The sequence below is a fragment of the Antrostomus carolinensis genome, unplaced genomic scaffold (genome assembly GCF_000700745.2).
Source record: "Antrostomus carolinensis isolate BGI_N321 unplaced genomic scaffold, ASM70074v2 scaffold5998, whole genome shotgun sequence".
NCBI classification, from domain to species: domain Eukaryota; kingdom Metazoa; phylum Chordata; class Aves; order Caprimulgiformes; family Caprimulgidae; genus Antrostomus; species Antrostomus carolinensis.
Window position 1 is genome coordinate 1 of NW_010334901.1, and position 19464 is coordinate 19464.

At 39.3% G+C, this 19464-nt stretch overlaps 1 protein-coding gene across 1 annotated transcript; it reads left to right on the forward strand.

The window, feature by feature from the left end:
• Nucleotides 1-5230: 5230 nt before the first annotated feature.
• SYNM (synemin) lies at nucleotides 5231-18576 on the forward strand (the record flags this gene model as incomplete). Its single annotated transcript, XM_010174334.1, has 3 exons — nucleotides 5231-5355; nucleotides 13168-13241; nucleotides 14768-18576. Coding segments are annotated over 3 exons (4008 nt in total), but the record flags the coding sequence as incomplete, so codon positions are not given.
• Nucleotides 18577-19464: the final 888 nt, after the last annotated feature.

The window sequence follows — 19464 nt, forward strand, 5'->3', positions numbered from 1 at the left end:
GGAGGGTCCCCGGTCGGTGTCCCCCTGGTCCCGGGCCTCTCCCAGCCCTCTTGGCTGGGACCATCTAGCTGTCCTGTCCTCTCCTGCTTCTTTTGTTGCTCCTCTGAGTCTCCTTCCACCTTCCCACTTGCTTTTCCCCTTCAGTTCTGGCCTGTTGTGAGATGGAAACCCGATTTCCCATGACTTGTAGACTTAACTCCCATCCCTCCTGTTCCTTCTGCTGTGGGATGTGCCTAAACCCGGCTGAAGGCTCCCTCTGACTCTGCATGGGCCAGGGGTTCCTCACCCCACCTTGCCTCCCTGCAGTAGGATTTCCTCAGGCTGGAAGAGGAGGGAGGTGGCCCACCAAGAGGTTGTTGCTGCTGAGCCCCTCTCTGGTGGGAGCAGGGAGATCCTTGGAGATCCACTGAGTCCCAGGAACTCCCTGCTCCGTCTGGGGAGAGCTGGGTGTGGAAGGTGGGGATCAAAAGGGAGATGGTGACCCTGAGGACATCTTCCTGGTGACAGGTGCTCCCTTCCCAACCTACCCTTGGCAAGTACCCAAGAGCGTGGAGCTGGCCTGCGGGTCTGACAGGGCTCCCGCTGCTGTTGGCAGGAGCACATGGGACACGGAGCAGTCCCTGTGAGCAGGTGAAACAAGTCCCTGTGTGGTGGGACACGAAGCTTCCCTTCTGGCTTGAGACTTGAGGTTGACCTGTCCTGATCAGAGAAATGGTCTGAATTTTCTTGCTGCTTTACACCTGCTCCCACGTGCCTTGAGAAAAGCCCCCACATAGTTAAGGAAGCTTTCAGTTGTGTAAAGGCAGGAGGAGTTACTGTGCTACAGGCAGTGAGCAGAATGGGAATTTTTTAAAAATAAAACTTTAACCACATAGGTGACTGGCATATGTCCGAGGTAGAGGTTTGGTGTTGTTAACAGTTCTCTGTAGCTGAGCATTTGCTTGCTGTCAGGATAACATCTGATAGAACGATGCGTGATCACCCCCGTGCGCGTGAACAGATCAGCAGATGCCGGAACAGCAAAATATCAGTTCATCAAATTTAGCGTGGAGAGCACATATTAGATCATCCCGACCATCGATCCATTTCCTGAGGGAGACATTTCTTTTGTTCATTGTTAGACCTTTTATTAACACTCTGCTGGAGCCGGGTGTTTGTCTGAACCCCGCGTGCTAATGAGGACAGTGTCCAACAGCCCTGTGAGATGATGGAGGTGCTGGCAGTGGGGAAGGGACTGGGACCTGTTGCTTTGTGTCTGGTTTTTGTAGGTTCCTAGGTTGTTTGCAAGCTGCATAGTTTGCCAGTGCTGTGAAATGAGGCAGGTTGGGTATGTGAGAAGTAATCAGAAAGGCTTTTAACTCTTAATTTTAATTTCTTTTTCATTTTTGACAGGACAATTAATTCTTCCAATCATGTACATTCCAATCATAAACATTTCCAAAGCTTCATAAGAAGTTGTTATATGTAAATCCCTCATTAATTAAATCTGCCCATCAGTCACAGCCAAATGAAAATGTAAAGAGGGGGGAAAAAAAAAACCTCTTCATTTTTTCCCTGTTTTTTTTTAGATTTACATAAACATACATAATCCTACTAATATTTAAAGTTACTTTGATTTCCAAAATATGTCCTTCTTGCTGTCTGTATTTGTTATTAGGGATTTATCATGAAAATTTCTTTGGTCTTCAATCATCACTGCCCAAATTAAAAACCTTGAAGTATGGTGTTACTTTAATAAGAATATTTTGTATAGCTCACTATCTGTGCTACAAGTTTTTCTTCTGAAGCCAGTTAGAATAGGTGTAGAAGTCAGATAATCAAAATCAATGCATGCCTGTGAATTTTCCTGATTTGGTACTCACACATGGATTGTTATTTTGATACCAAAAGAACAAAATTCTGTTTTCCTCTCAGGAGCATTGGGTGTGATTTGGATTTTAAAGGAACAATAGCTTCAAATCTTAGTAATACAAGGAGAGAAAGAAAAAAAAGTGCTTTGATAGCCAACCTGAAAACACCTGAGCTGCCTTATCTTTGAATTAATATCTAGATAATATTTAAATTCTGGTGAAAACAGTAAGGTTTACAACTTCTGAAGGGTTTCATATTTAAATGTTTGGTTTCTAATGAGAAAGGCCTTTGCCAGTGGCCAGCCTACTGTATGAGAGAAATAAAATATTTTGTTCATTATAGAATGTATAGGAGCAACTTTTTCAGGTTTTGTTCTTCTTCTTTGTGTTCAAAGCTTTTTTCCCCCTCCCTTGTTGTTTCTCTTACTGGTGAAAGTATGTTGAGCACGGATTTTAAACTACTCTTTAAAGAGCATCTAGTCCATGGTTATTTATTGCAAAGTGTCACACAGAAATGATATGTGTGTACAGATTTAAGTCAAGTGATTATTGTGCATTGCAGCTGCAATGGCAATTAGATTTATTCATATTTTCCATATATCATCCAGTCGCCTTATATGTCCATCTCTGTCTCCTGCACTGTCCTTATCCTCACTAAAGCTTTCAGCAGTGTTAAACAGAAATATGTATTTGGAGTTATAATTTAGCTGAACGAGGCAAGCTGTAAATCATACGTTGTTTGGAAAATTTTCACTGGTCCTGGGTGCTAAAGGGATAAACTCGGGAGGTCTCTGACATGATTTTAGCTGTGTGCTGTGACAATACTTATGCAAAAACTCTCTGTCTTGAGAGAGCCCTGCATTTTTGGATGTAAAAATGGCCACGGCTCTTCCTGCTGCTTTGAAATGAGGCAGATATTTTTCACTAATACAGTGAGTTTAGGATCAGTTTCTGAGTCAGTGTTGTAACTCCAGAGGAGAAGAAGAAAACATCTTGTCAAACTAACATATAATATCAGTCATGTGCATTTTTTTGGGTACCAGTTTCTAGCCAGCTAAGCACAGAGTGTCAGTTCCTCCCCTGCTGAGCCACTGAATGAGCTCTGGGGTCAGTAAATACGACCAGATGGAAAGGGAATACTCTCTGTATTCCCTGAGTAGGTGCAGCTTGGACAACCTAAGTGAATTCTTTTTCCCCTGCTGCCCTTCTAAAATTGCCCACTGCTGCCTGAAAAGGAACATCTGAAGGGTGAGAAAATCCCTTCTCTTCAGTTACTCAGTTCTAGCAGGACATCACCGGGATCTGGGGGGCCATGGGTTTGATGTGGTTGAGAAACAAATCTTTGCAAGGAAGTCTTGTGTGAAGCAAACACAGCTGCAACAATACAGGTTACCTTTTGCAAAATGGAAGTTTGTTGGCTTACATCTCCTGAACTTTGCCAAAGTGGTTTTTGTACTTTCTGGCATGCTTGGAAACAGGACTGAAGATCAGTTGTCCTCTGTGTTATGTGTAAGCATCAGTGACTGGAGGGCTAGAGGGGTGGCTGGCTGCCATCCGGCCTATACAATGCCTGCTCCTGTTGGAATGAATTCCTTTGGAATTATTACCCAGCTGGCTGAGTTATGTAGCCCCTTATGGTAATTGTTAGGACACTGGATTTAACTCCCAACTTTTGGATCCTGAGTGCTCTCCAAATCCAGTGGGTAGAATCTAGGTGGCTTTTCAAACCCAGACAACAGAATTTGGGGGTGAGGAACTGAAGTTCCTATGCCGTTAGATAAGTGTGAATATCCCCAGTCTTTCAGAATTTCACACACTCTGTAGTTTGGTGTATAGATTCTTCTGGGATGGGAGCAAGAAGTGTGCATGGTGAAGCTCTTTTTGACATATGCATGCACATGTATAGGTTAGTGTCTCTGTTTAATTGGGGAGGCAACAAACACCTGAATCATTTCATATTTTCTATCAGAGCTCATCTCCTTTTGGGTTTGGTCCCATAGAAATCCAGTCCTTCTTGTCTTTTGCTCCTTTTGCTGACTCCTCTGGTTCTGTCAACACTCTGTCTATTCTTGCTTGGTAATCTTTTCCTTTTAAAAACAAGACCTGGCACTTTTCTTCCCTTCTCATCTTGGAATTTTTCCATTGTGTCAGTTCTTGAACAGGATTGTTGCCTTAGAGCTGTTAAAGGCCAGCGGTTCTGCTCGCTGCTGTGCATGACCATCGAGGATGTTACCTCCACTGCAGTCTGGATGAGGCTGTTGGATGGTTATTAGCGCTTTTTCAGACATGCAGATACGATTTATCTTCTGCCATGAAAAAGGAGTTTTAAGGCAAAGTTTGTCATGTCAAAGAAAACATGAGTGTAATCGTTTAACAACAGTTGCAAATGAAGAACTATATTCATGTGTCTGTTTTGGAAAGAGACATACCCACATGTATGTGAAGATACAAGCAGCTTCCTTCATAAACTTTTCGTTTTACTTAAAAAATCCTCCACAAAACTATTAATGTTTGAAATGCCAGCACTTCATATTCTTAGTGCTTAAATCTTACTTCTGCCTAGCATGTCATACTGGCATTAACCAATCTGGGAAGTCCCTGCTGTATCTTCATTTTTCTGCTATTGCTCACACTGTTATACTTGAACTCTTGCTGCATATAAATGATGTATTTAAGTTTTTTTTAAACTAGACTATCAGTGTCTTCATTTTCCAGTTTGTATCGCAAAGCATTTGTTAGGATGCAGTTTAAAATATGCTGTCATGAATTCCTGTCCAGTGTTGTACATGTGTATCAGATTTTGCTCTGTAAATGACAGTTCAGTGTCTGTGCAGAGTGATGTGAACAAAACAGAACCAGCCCTTTGCTGAGATTTAATTTCTGTCTTCCCAGAGCCCGGAACTAAGTGTAACCTCTAGCATTTGGGTAACATCAGTCTGCTGGCTGAGGAGGAGTGATTTGGGTTAGTAGATTCTATCCACAGCGAGGAAACCATTAAGAACAGCACTGAACAGCTCACACTGATACTTTTAGTTCTGAGTCTGTACTGAACAAGCTCCTCTCAATTATCAGGAGAGGGCTTCTTTTCCAGAAGATGGCAAATTGCCCTTCATGTGAGAGGTAACACCAGTGATTAAAGCACTTGCTTTCCGTGATGTTCTTTTCAAGAGCATGAGAGTCAGCTGTCTTAGTCTAAATCAAATCTTAACATTCTGTTGCATAAGTCTTCATTGCTTTTTCTGTTGTGTACAGTTATTCAGCATTTAATCTTCAGTATTTAATATTTCAGAGTATGTTCAAATTTAGATCATTTTGGACTTTGGTATTTTTCTGTTAGTTTTTCTGTTAGTTCAAAACTAAAAATCATTCTTTCTGTTTAGAGGATAATTGACGCCCTAGAAGAAGAAAAGCAGTTCCTGACCATGTCAATCACAGACTACCTGAAGGACTATCAAGAACTACTGCAGGTGAAGGCAGGCCTCATCCTGGAAATTGAAACCTACAGGTAAGAATTGCAATCACACTCAATTGCCTCATTGGAGGATAACTGAAATCCCTTTTTATAGATATGAGAGCCCCATTCATCCTCTGTCCAGCACTTAAAATATGGATAGCTACTTTCAGAGTCTCAGATCAAGACTCTTTGTATGTACAGTGGTTTGTTAAAGAGATTGAATGGACTCCTGATATCAGTTTTGAGCTTGCTGTTGGCTTGTTCTGTGACATGGGTCACCATGCCATTCTGTGCTTGACTGTGCTCTCTGTAAAGGGAAGATACCACCCCTTCAGAAGGCTGCAAATCCATGTGGAGTTGTCTGAGATGTCTGGGGAAACTGTAAGAATAGTAAAATACTGTTATTCATTAGTAACGCTGATAAGAATTACCAGTGGGCAGAGGTGACTGGAATTGGATCACTTGAGCAAAGCTATCTCTGGGAGTAATTAATTTTGGTCTTCTGTCCCCAGAACAACATGCTAGAGAAGCAAATATAATCCATAGGAATCCTATTAACTTTGTACAAATACATGGATATGTAGGAAATCCAGTCAAGCTGAGACCAAATTGATGTGAATTGTTGATGGAATATTTGATTACAAGCTGAGTAGCCAGTATCCCTAAATTGCAATCAATAAAACATGAGGCAGTGTAGTTGCCATCTGACAAGTTACATGACACATCATTTAAATATGATGATCAGTGTCAACCTGCAGCATCAGTGTAAGTAGCCAGTGCCCCATCCTTGTTTCAATTGTAGGATAGTGGGAAGGTAAAAGAAAAGTCTGATTAAATCCTAGCTTTCTCCATCCTTGGTTTGTGAGGGAAACATGTTTGGATCAAGTGTGAGATATCAGCAAACATCATCTCTGCTAATGAATCTTCGGTACTGTATATCCCTGCAGCCACTTCATAGCTGTGGGGCTGAAAAGCCAGAGTAATTCTTCTGTCTGGAGAATCATGATGTATCAGTTGGCACATGACATAAAAGCAATTTGGAAGGAGGGAAAAGAAAAGGAAAACCCAAACAAAAACCTGTGAACTGGAGGAAGATACTACCTTATTTTAATGATCATGGGGGTTTTTTTCTACAACTAACACAATATTCTCAATAAATTTCATTGAGATATTGATCCTCGGAGACAAGCAATTCTTATTGAGCAAAGTAATAATTTGAAAAAAAATAATGTCAGCCTACTTTTTAAATTCTTTTTAAAGGAGTATTCCTTAGTTATTAGCTTGTCTGTATCATGTGCATTACTCATATTCAACCTGCATAAACAGCCAGTGATATTACCAGTTATATATGACATACGCTTCTGTGTCTTAAAGCGTTAACAAACACTGTGTTCTAAGTGTGTAACATCACTGTGAACCAATAACCATCCAAGTCTGGATAAAGATGGCATCAGATGAATGATGAGTGAAATGTGTAGACTAAAGCAATCCACTGATAAATATAAAATTTAATTGTAGTTGCATAACTGAAAATAAGAAGCTTGAAAGAGGAACTTCTAAGTAGCTTGATAAATGACTAGTGAGCAAAGGGTGTCTGTAGTCCATCAGAGAGCAAAAACAGTCTGTTCAAGATGCCTCAAGCAGGGTGTGCTGTGAGGTGCAGACCAAGGCTGGCTTCTGGGTGAGATGAAGTCACAAGCAGTATGTGGGACAAGTAATTTGCAGTCCATTGGTGAGCACCAGTACCTGGATGTTGGTGGAGTGGGATCCCTGTGAAGCTTGGAAAACAAGTAGTGTCTGGAGCATTACTAGTGGGAGAAAAACTGTGGAAATAGCCAGCTGTGATCCTTGTCTGTGTGTGTTCATTCTGTTAACTTTGCTAAAACATATGATTCTTCTAAATTTAATCCTAGCTCTGATGTTGACTTTTACTGTTGTCACTTAAACTTTTTCACTCGGTTTATTCATCTGCAAAATGGGATTAGCACTTTGACAAAAACAGAGTTATCAGAATTGTTTTGATGATTAGTATTAATCCAGAAGTAAGAATGATAATACCCAGATATTTAGTTGTTTGGACATGCTCTTAGTTAATAAGTGAACCATCAGTGCTTCTGCTCTGTAAAACCTTGTAAGCCCATTAAATTCTGGAACTTCTCCAGAGGTTATATCACTGCTTATCTGAGCATTATTGGTTTGTCTGAGGGTTCCCTGTCCTTGTTAATGAAGGGAGAACAATTCAGCATCACCTGCACAACTTGTTGTCCAGTTAAGGAGCTCCTTAACCCATAGGATTTCTACATCTGATGATAGTGAGTGTGACTTGTATCGCTGATTGCAATGGCAAGGTAGACTTCAGTGGACAAATGATCATCTACCCACTGAAAAAGATCTAGAGAGGAAAAGAGAGATGGGCCTTGCTACAGATCAGAAAACATGCTCTCTGATGCCTGCTTAAATATCAGAAGCTGAAAAGTGATTGTTTTGATTTGTGTTTGTACATTTATGCAGTTTTACCTATTCCTCTTTTCATCTTATTCTCCTTTCACTGAAGAAAATAATGCCTTTCTGTCTGTATGCCTTCATTGGCAGTGCTGTGGGAGGGAATCAGTATGGATCCAGTTAGTAAGCTGTCTAGAAAGAGAATTCTGGGCTGCTCATCTCTATACTTTTCCAAATCCTGTTGCTCTCCCAGGTCTTTTTATCTGTGATAACTAGGGCATGTGAAGCCAGCTTCATTGTTTGCACAAACGAAGCTGGCACATACTCTTGCTTATGCATATTGGAAATGAAAGGCACCTATTCACACTTTGTTCAACATCCTGAACTTTCCACTGAGAAGCTTCCGTGAGGGCCTTGGCACCTCCTCGCCTCCTGGCATTCTAGGTTACGGGTGTGGTATCTGGTCTCCTTCTTGGAGCTTTCTTTGCACCTCCTGCTCTGTATTTTCTCTTTGTTTTACAGCTCCACAGGCCCCGCTTTAAAGCCAGTTCTTTCCGTTAGTCAGCATTGCTCCTGGACTGGCAAGAAGGATCATTGTTGCGAGGAACACCCTTCCCCAAGGACCAAATGTACTTCCTCTCTGATTCTGCTCACCCTTCCTGCTCTGGGAGCTGAGGCTCTCTCAGGAAGTGAAATATATGTCTTATATGGCTTTATGAAGTTATACATCATGGGAATCTTCATTCCCGATCCTTCTTCACTGGTGTTAAATATTTTTCAAGTGTCTTGTAGTTTTGTTCTGTGTTCTTTGAACCCTGCAAAACCATAACTACTCAGACTAAGCTTAACTTTCACTTACAGAGAGAAATGGTGAATTATTCACTGTGTAAGATACTGATGTAAAGGGGATAGAAAATCTGCCTAGGATCAGAATTACTATCAAGCCTTTCTCCTCAGCCATCAGAAGCTTCTCTTCAAATAGCAGAGGCTGCGCAGAGCCTCTGCCATAGGTTAAGTAGGTTTTCTGCTCGCTCTGAAATACGTTGTTGTTGAAGGGTAAAAGATTTTAATTTGAAATCCTAGCGTCATGCAAATGTTCTGTTCTAGGTTATCACCCTGCATTTTGAAGCAGCAGAGGCTACAATTTTTATATTTTTTGTTTGTTTGTTTGTTTATTGTCATGGTCATTGTCAGAATCTCTTAATACACTTGTCAGACATACTTTCCAACTGTCCTTTGGTTGGTTTCCTACATCAGCACGTCTTCTGACTCTTTCCATGCCTTCCTCTGAAGAAATCATCACCAGCATTAAGGCCTCCTCAGCTGTTGACAGCTTGTACCATCCAATGTCCTATTCCTGTATTTATTTTATTTTGAGAACACTCTGAGTTTTCTACACCCAGGGAACTTAACACGCAGGCAGTTATTCACACAGTCCTTGTCCTCCCATCCTGTGATGGAAATAAGATGTGGAATGGCCTTTACTCCTAAAATGCTTCCTCCATTCCACTTCCTGGAGAGGTTTTTTTTATAACTCCATCCCAGATACTCAGGATAGAGAGGATGAATTTTTATGGCCTGCTGGCTAACTACCCCATCTGAGATTTTGTGTTTCTGTAGTTGAAACAGTCATTGCTGTTGTGAATGATGATAATAACATTGCACTGCATCCTTTTGGGTTTTGTAACTTCTCTCTCCCGACCAGTTTATCTCACCCACCTGCTTTCATGGGCTAGTTATTTCTGTTGTCATCTAGCACACTTCAGGCTGACTAGCGAGTCACTGCTGACTTTAGGTAAATGACATTAATAATGAGATGAATTAAAGGTGCAGTTGGAATATTTCCTAGCAACACTTAAAGTATTAACACAATATGTGTCTATGGCATTTGGGATCCGATTTCCAGGAAGTCACTGATGTATGTTTTTTAGAAGAGTGCAGCTTGGAGGAATGTTTTTTTGTTATTACTGTGAATACTTAAGAGTTTAATACAGTCGAGATGAACACTCTATTCTTCAGGCAGTTTAAGTTTCAAAGCAGTCCTCACCATGAAGAGGTTAGAATTTAAATGATTTGTATTAGGAAAGGGTGCAAAGGAACAGAGAAGCAAAATGACTTGCATAAACTGAAGCTATGGTCAAGCTGAGGAACACAACCTGAGTTTACCGGCTTCCCAGCCGGTGCTCAGTACATTAAACTAGAATTTCTCATGCTACTTTATTAAGCCAAAGTCAGTTTAACAGTTTCTTTTCTATCTGATAAGCTTGAGAACACACGTATTATGAACTATGTACAGTAAAGCACTGATTCACTGTCCAGTTTTATAGAGGTTTCATGATGCTTTGCCTTTAATTTTCAAATACAACATATTTTCAGTAGTAATAGTTCAGATCCAGCTTTTCTGTGCGCTGTTGCCCTTTGCCATATACAGTTACCTCTTGGAACTTATTTTTAGTGACTTAATACGTTGCTGCAGCAACTGAACAACTGTTGTTTTAACAGCAGCCAGAAATCCTTAGTCAAACTACCCACATTCCTAGTTTCCTTCGTCATGGTTAACGCTTTCATTGCCAGCTCCTCGATATCTTTCTGCAACGTCACCACCAGCTTCTCTAGCGCATGTCTAGCAGAGCAATTTGTTTGGCACTCACTAGCTTCATCTGATCAGATGCTTGGTCTGTGGAACATTCTCTAATTTGTTAGTCATCTAATTCCTATAAAGCCTTTCTTAACATGGAGGAAGAGAAATTGCTTTTACTTTGTTTTTTTGAGAAACAAAAGAAATGTAAAGATGTCCATCTGAGCCTGTTTTAAGGGGGAAAGTGAGCTGTAAATATGTTAGGTAATTCTAACCTAGACAATAATTGCAAAGAAAACCTTACTAATGATATTTTGCTGCTGCAGCGTTGTCCTACTGAATCTAGAGGCAGTCAGAAACCAAAAGAAGCATAAAATGCCCAAAGTGATCAGTTACATGAAATGTGAAATCTACAGGTGACATTTAAAATGCCTGCTGTGTTAATTTTGACAGAAATGTCCAGCAAATGTGTTTATACCACAATCCTAAACTGTTTTCAACTCCCCCCCTAGGGAGTCAGAAGCCTTGGCTATCATAATCCTCCAGCCTTACTCTTGACAACTTTCATGTTGGCGGCTGTATGTTATCAGTGCAAAACATCTGGCATTTCCAAAACGGGAAATGATGACATGAGTATCTCACTAGTAAAGTGAATATAAAAACACCAGAGTTAATGTACTTTGTATAGCGTTCTGATGCGTATTGAAAGAATCTGCCATAGAATTTCTTGGCTGTTGTAACAAAATGCTGCAGTTGAGCACTTTTTTCTTTTTCTTTTTTTTTTAATAACATAGCTTGTGGCCCTGCAAAAGTAGAAAAGGGAGAAACTGCTTTGGGTTTGGGGTTTGTTTTTTTTTTTGTTAGTTTTGGTTGGTTTGTTTGTTTTTTTTTTTTTTAAAGTCTGGATATGTTTTATGTCAGACAGTTGTTAGTTTTGGTTGGTTTGTTTGTTTGGTTTTTTTTTTTAAAGTCTGGATATGTTTTATGTCAGACAGTAGAAGCATTTCAACAGCAGGAGAGAAGAAAAGTACACAGAGATTTCCAGAGTATTTCTCAGTAATTCTGAGACTCAGTCTTACTGGATAACCATCCCTAAAACTCCTAGGACTAAGATCACCCTAATAGCTACATTCTGTATTTGGTATATGGAAGAAGCCAACAGTTCTGTTTTATTTTTTTAGAGCAGTTGAGTAAATCTAGAGAATGCAATTAAGTCTTTCTACCCACAAGAGGACAAAAGTATGCCGTGTTCCTACTGGAATATTCTTAATGCAGAGCAGTTCCTCCTGAAAATGTTTTGCCACTCAATTGTGCTAATCTCTGTGGGAAATGGACTTCTGGAGTGTTTTCCACCACTGTAGAAAGGAGAAAATATAGAGAAGTAACCTTATGCAGGAATAGAACAAGCCTGTGGCTGCTGTCAGGTGGGTCTTGAGGGAGTGTGATCCTTGTACGTGCTGTATAGGGAACAAATCCTGGCAGAAAGAAAGGATAGCCAGTGTTCTCAAGCAATCAGCTGGGTACAAAAACAGCTCGTGTGTGTCACCGGCGTAGAAAAGGCAACTCAAAGAGTCTCCATTCTGTGCATCAGCACACCAAGAATAGGTAGCAGACAAAATTACAATGCAGACTAGTAACCGTTGTTGCCTGCTTCTGCTATTTGCTTGTAGTGATACAATTTCTGTAATGTAAAGGTAGGCAAATTGGTGTCCTGTCCGTTTCTGAACAGTTGCTGCTGAGCCAACATGAGGCTTTGAGCAACCTGATCTAGTGGAAGATGTCCCTGCTGATGGCAGGGGGGTTGGAACTAGATGATCTTTAAGGTCCCTTCCAATCCTAACCATTCTATGATTCATTCTGTGATTCTATGTTGTCTCCGTTGGTCAACAAGAGGAAGCCTTGATCACAATAGTTCTGTGGAAGTGCTGGCTTCCTGGAATTAGTGTCACTGAGAAAAAAAAAAAAACAAAAAGAAGCAAAAAAACCAACCAAACAAAACCGAAATGAATGGAAGGCTGAGGAACTGAGGGGACAAACAGAGAAACAGAGATGTCATTAAAAGAAACCAAGCAGTTTCTGTCACAAACAATTTTCCTAGTTCTTTGTTGTAAAATATGTTGTGTTGATTTCGGATTGAATAGGAACTAAGCATAGGTACAGAATACTGTGAGCTGTTTCTGCCAGCACTAGACAGAAGTAAAACTTGCCTTCAATTTTCATTTGAAAAGGACAGAACTCACAAATCCTGGCTGTAGCAGTTCCCTGATCTATCCCACTGCAATAACACCTTTAGTACCCTGTTACCAGTAGGAAAGCTGCTGACTATTTGCTTGTGAATATTTTTTTTTAATTTTTGCCTTTTCTTTATAAAACATCTCCATGGGTTTCTCTGAGAAAGCTTTACTGAATATCTGTTAAGTTTTGTTTGGCTTTGTTTTCTCCTAACTCTGTTATAACATCATCATTCTGGAAAAAATTGCTAACTGGTATGATTCCATAGTGGAAATGAGGAATGCTTCCGTGTCAGGAAGCAGTATATTGACTGATGTGAAAGATTGGATGTAAAACTGCTGCTGTCACCTACTGTAAGATGATTGCATTGTTCTCACAAACTGGGCTCTGCAAACTAAAAGTTTTCACCCATTTTTATTACTGGGAATGAGAAATCCTTAGCATCTTCTAAGGATTTCTCATTCCTAGTAATAATAATGGGTGAAAACCACTCAGGATCTGACCCAACAGGATGATTTTAAGTCTCAGCAAAAGCCTCTTAAAAATGTTAAATATTATGATTATTATTCTTCCCAATATTTTAATGGAATTACTTTTTATGTGTTTTGCAGAGCTTTGTTAGAAGGGGAGAGCAACCAGTGGATTATTACATGGAGAGATCAGCATGCAGGGAAATTGCCTCGAGGTAAGAAATTAATGTTAAAAAATGAATGTTGAATGAAATTAAGTTTAACTGGAAACTATTGTATTATAGTATTCCTGAAGAATACTTTTTTAAGAGTGTATTGCAAAGTGAATATTGAATTGGTTTTGAGTGTTAATATTTTAAATCAACACAGTACTATTCTATATGAAATAATTTATGAAGCCATGACTCAAATGGAGAAGGTAAGAAGGGAGTGATGTTTCATAGCTGTAGTAGTGAAGAGCTTTTGGATGCCCGTAGGTCTTAAGAGAGTTTTGAAGTATAAAGCAAGAGGTATTTAACAAAGCATATAGTTAAAACTGTGGAATTCATCATCGTGAGGCATTGTGAGTGTTAAAAAGTTTACATGGGTTTAAAGAGAAAATTTTAGCAGAGTAATGAAAGAAAAATCAAAGACTTACTAAACATAAAGATACCATTTCTATCTTAGGAGCTGCAAATCTCTGGAGGCTGTGAGAGTATACCAGGGAAGTATCACTATTTACTTGCCCTGTTCTTATACTCTTCCTTATGTATCTACTGTTGGTCACTGTAAACAGGGTACTAGATAAGATGGCCCTTGGATCTGACTGCTGTGGCCTTTGTTACTAATAACTGAGTTAGTCTCAGTAATACTCCTGAGGTTAGCAATGTGTGGTCTTAAAATCATCAGACTATCACAGACGGTGGTCCCAGAAGAGATTTGAAGGCTGTGTCTGTAGTAGTAAATTAAACAGACTAAGGCCTGGGCTGAAACGCTCACACAGAGTTGCCTGTGCTGTTAAGTTGTTGGCACTGTCCCTGGCACAGTTTTGATCTGGACTAGCCAGTACTTTTGCAGACAAAGCTCAGGTGTATTCAGTGGTTACCACAGACCAGGAAATACTACCCAAAGTCAGAGGAGATGTGGCTTTTTAGGAGTAGCAGAGTTGAGTTGTGCAGTGCTGGTTTCTCTTACAGCCAGTCAATAATTCCTGGTACATTTTATTGAATTATATAGATATAGCCTAAAAGTTTCTTCATTTCTCTACCTTGTTGTATCTTGTGGCTATGAAGGGTTGTATTTGTGTTTTCAACTTCCAGGATGTGGTGGGAGGTATGCTATTAATTCTCAATAGGAACTGAGAAGCTTCAGGCCACTTTGACTAATGAAGCAAAAAATCTAAGCCTAGGATATTAGCCTACATTATTTAATAATAAATTGTAAATGTAAATGAACATTAATATAAATGCAAAAAGTGTTAATTCTTAAGTAAATGCCGTGATACCCAGTAGCTCATGACAGGTAAAATTAGCAAGAACTTGCAACCTAGTAAAAACCTTTGCTTTCAGTTTTAATATAATTTATGCATAGACTTAATTATCACACAAAACCTGCAGAAATGCCTTTACAGAGCTCCACTGAAAATGAAGCCATTATTTCTTTCAAAAATTTAGTATAAAATTTCTTAGTTCATGCTCTCTATTTTATATTATTTTAGATAAAAGCCATTATTTTAATGTTTGGTTACCTATGCTTTTTGCAGATATTATAAACACCTCATATAACTACACTGATATTTACTCTACTTATCAAGAAAGAAATAGAAATAAAGCTTCACCAAGTATCAGGATCACTGACACAAGACACAGAATGCCAGTGACAAATACTAGCAGTTCTGCACGTTATTCAGTTCAATCAACACAGTCTGGATCACAGACAACAGCTGGTGGAAGAACTTTTGGAAGAGATGTACTTGGTTCAATATATCGCCCTTCAACAACTGTTACAAAGGATGAAAGGATTGTAACAGATCACAAAGAATTAAGAACATTTACTCCAACCTACAGTAGCTGGAAAAACACTGAAATGCAGCAAAAGACAATTCCAGAAAGAAAGAAAACAGAAGTTACAACTTCATCCACGGTATCTTTTTCGAAAGAATCAACACGTGCTGAAAGATCAGACAAGGACCACAAGCCTGACACAAAGCCAGAGATTTCTGAAAATATAAAAACAAAACCAAGCTTCACTAGATTTCCAGCTTATGAGCTGAATACCAATCTTAAACCCTCTAAATATGAAGAAACTATAACTGAAATTCAGACCACCCTAAAAGAAAAAAGAGGAGGCAGCAAACCAAGTGAAGAGAAAAAATCTGTGCTGAAAGAAAAAGATAACCTAGAGAAACAAACAAAGGAGGAGAAAAAGAAAACAGATGAGAAACATTTTACAGAAGAAAGAATTGTTGATTTTGGAAGAAAGACTGAGCAGAAAAAATATATCCGTGAGGAAGTCGTTAACCAGAAGTTAACAGGGAGTGATATTTCTAATGCAAGAACTTTGAAAAGCGAATCAACCAAAAAAGACACAAATGTGGCCTCAGAATCCAGAAGCAAAGAAGTCACTGAGATACCCATCAGTCTTGAAATGCCTACTGCCAACAAAGAAACTCACAGCAGAGAAATACGGTTACAAGGCTTTAAAACTTCCATAGGAAGAGAAACAGATGAGCATGTAACTAAGCCGGCTGAAATTCACAAAGTGAGTATTTCAGAAGCAGAATCCAGCCTGAAAGATGAAGAACGATTTGGTGACAGAAGTAATAAAACAGGAACTCTGTCAACTGAAAATATAGCAGAGAATATTGTGGCTGACATTCTTAAAAGTTTTACACAATCTTCTAGTTCACAAATCTCAACAGACACAAAAGTGACCTATTTTAATAAGAAAGAACAACCAGATGATGGGAAAATAAAGACGGAGATCACAGTGCAATCTCAAGTTCAAGAAAACATAGATATTTCTGATGAAGCTGATGTAAGAGGTCTATCAAACCAGGATGTTAGAAAAGTGGTTCGAGAGGGTGTTGAGGGAACTCCATCAAAAGAGGACATAGAAGATATAGTACATCATGGCCTGAAAGGACGTGAAGGCAGAAAGAACATGTCTGTTAATGTTGAGATTGTGGAGGAGCCACTAGATTATGCCACCGATGAAAGGACTGATTTTTCAACACCTTTTGAAGTAGAGGAAGTGGAAGATACGTTCCCCGAGAGAGACAGACGTTATGGTGAGGAGGAACAAAACATAACGTTCACATATGAAGATGTTAAAAAGAAGAAACAACGCCCTGGGAGTTTCACTCATGTGGAAGAAGTAACTGAGGAAGATGACTCGCCTATTGAACAAAAATATTTTGTATCTGTTCCTGATGATCATGCAGTTATTAATGAAAAAGACGATGACTCAGTATATGGGCAAATTCATATAGAAGAAGAATCAACTATTAAATATTCTTGGCAAGATGAATTTTTGCAAGGCACACAAAGTAAGAGAGATGAAGGTGTAAGCTCTCCAGAAGAAACATATAAAGTGGTAGGGGAGGAAGCAAGTGCCCATATTTTAAAAGAGCATCCTGGAGCTGAAACATCCCATGTTGAATCCATTGTTATTGAAAAAGAAATTAAAATTCCCCACGAATTTCAGACTTCAATAAAGGGGCTTTTATCAAAGGAAACAAAGGACCCTAAACATCAACTGAAGGAAGCTTTGGACCAGTTGGAGGGCAGTCTCCCAGAAAGTGTGAAAGAGGAGCTGTCTGCATTAACAAAAGAAAATCAAGCTGATTCTAGGAGCTTAGAATTTGATATCAAAAAAGTTGATCAAACGGAGGACGGTGGCGCGGTGACAATTGTTGCTGAAGTCAACCTGTCACAGACCCTTAATACTGATGAATTTGATGTCGCTCAGCTTGGCGAAGTAATTGCAAGTGAGACGGAGAAGGCAACGTTGCACTCCCTGAAAAAAGAGAGCTCCAAGAGAGTTGTTGATGGTGGAATAAATATAGAAGATGTTTCTTCCCGCAGTGAAAAATACACTACTTCAACGGATCAAGAAATCTATAATTCTTCCACAGTGAGGAGGAGTGGTGGCACAGAGTATTACACCACTGAAGAAGTTATTTATGACGGTTCGGTTTTGGAAACTGCAGATTTTAGCGAAGTTTCTCGCTCACCACCATCCACTGATGAGACCAAATCCATAAGGCATATTAAAGTTAGTCCAGCAGAAGTTCAGAGGTTTGAACAGGTCATATATGAAGGGCCTGGTTCTGAAACGCTGGAGCTCAGTGCTACAGAAGACCTTGTTCAGAGAGAAGGATTGTCAGAGTTTAGCCGATCTGTGAAGCATTTTAAACTGGGTCCCAAAGAAATCCAAACCACAGAAGAAGTGATTTATACAGGCCCTACTACTACAACTATAGAAGAGATTGATTCTGGAAATCTTTCCCAGAAGTTTTCAACTGACTTCAACAGGTCCACAAGACATGTCACAGTAGGATCAAGGCAAGTAACTGAAGAAGTCTCCTTTGAAGGGCCTGTTTCGGACTCTGTGGAGCTCAATAGCTCAGGTAACCTTTCTCAGACAGAAGGGTCTGTGGATGTCGGCAGATCAATAAGGCACTTTAGATTAGGTCCAAAAGAGATTCATACTGAGCAAGTTATCTTTGAAGGACCAATCTCCAGTAAAGTGCAGACTGACACTAGAGACTTCTCACAGACAGAAAGTTCAGTCAGACGCATTCAGCTGGGTCCCCAAGAGTTTATGACAACTGAAGAAATCATCTACCAAGGGCCTGTCTCTGAGCACATAGAAATCAGTGAACTGGAAGACCAGGCTCTTTCAGAAGGCTCAGTAAAGCATGTTAGACTAGGTCAAGTGGGAGTTAAAACCACTGAACAAATCGTGTATCAGGGCTCCCTTTCTGAAACTCCAGAGCTCATTAACAAAGAAGGACATCTTTCAGAGAGTGAAGGGACCTCAGATACCAATAGATCTTTCAGGCACATTAAAATAAGTCCTGTAGAAACTCATACTGAGCAAATAATCATTACAAGACCTACTTCTGAAACGCTGGAAGGTCTCTCACAAACAGAAGAGTCATCCGAGAGCAGTAGGTCTGTAAAGCACATTAAAGTAGGATCCAAGGAAACATCTTTTACTTTTCAAATGGATGTTTCCAATATGGGTGGAATATCTACAGTAAAAAGTGGAGAACAGCAAGCCACAATGCTCATATCCAATAAGCAAGACCCTTCTGCTAGTCAGTCACAGATTGTAGTTGGAAGTGACCAGACTGTAGCAAATGAGAACAAAAGAGGCTACGTTCTCTCCAGTTTTTCTCAAGATCGTGGTGAAAAGGTAGTGGAAAAGTCATTTTTTGATAAAACTGTACAGCTGCAAAGAATGGTAGACCAAAGATCAGTTATTTCTGATGAAAAGAAAGTCGCTCTTCTCTATCTGGACCATGAGGAGGAAGAAGATGATGATAACGATGGACAGTGGTTCTGAAAGGACTCTTTAATTAAGTCTACTTAGTAATTCAGATACTTGATAATCCTTTTTTTTTTTTTTCCTTAAGAAAAAAAGAGGAAAAAAGGGATGGGAAAACACTCACACTATTTAGATTATTAATAGTGGACTGAGAAGTATTGAATCAAAGCCTCTACCTATTCAGCGCACTTTTTACTTTATTGGAAATTTTATTTTTGGGACAAATAATGCTATTAATATATTTTTCCTCAGAGACCTGTGTCAAATAACTTCAGATTTTTCCACCCATAGAAACAGGAGTTTGCTACTGGGGGAATTCAAAGGATTATATTTTTTGTTTGTTTTATAGCAGGCCAAATAATAAGTGTGTGCTTGAATAGGACTTTTCCATTTTTTAAAAAAATACTGTATTGTACTTAGCTACTAAAATATTCAATAATTCTGTTTAAATCTCAAGCTACTAACCACAAATATAACAGACTATAAGACTAGTGAGAGTGGTAGGTAGCTGGTTTTCTGTTCCATTTCTCTGTACTTATATGCAATACCTAATGAAAACATTTTAAGGTACAGTTATTACAGCTATAAAAAATACATACAATTCTGTAGGATCAAACTAGCAAGAACTGTCAAAAATGATACTATTTGTATAGCTAGAATGCAGTGCAAAAAACCAAAAGGTAACACTGAAGCAAAAATTTCTCACAGTATCCATAATGAGAAAGTGGGGTTTGGTTTTTTTTAATAGTTAGACACTAGTACATTTAGTATCTTTATAAAGAAAACAAATTTTAAAAACAGGCTGGATATTATTGCCTCTTAAGTAAGAACTCTTTACAGCTTCAGTGGCTATGTACATTAACAACATCAACTTATTTTGCAGTATATGAGTTACCTTGATACTAG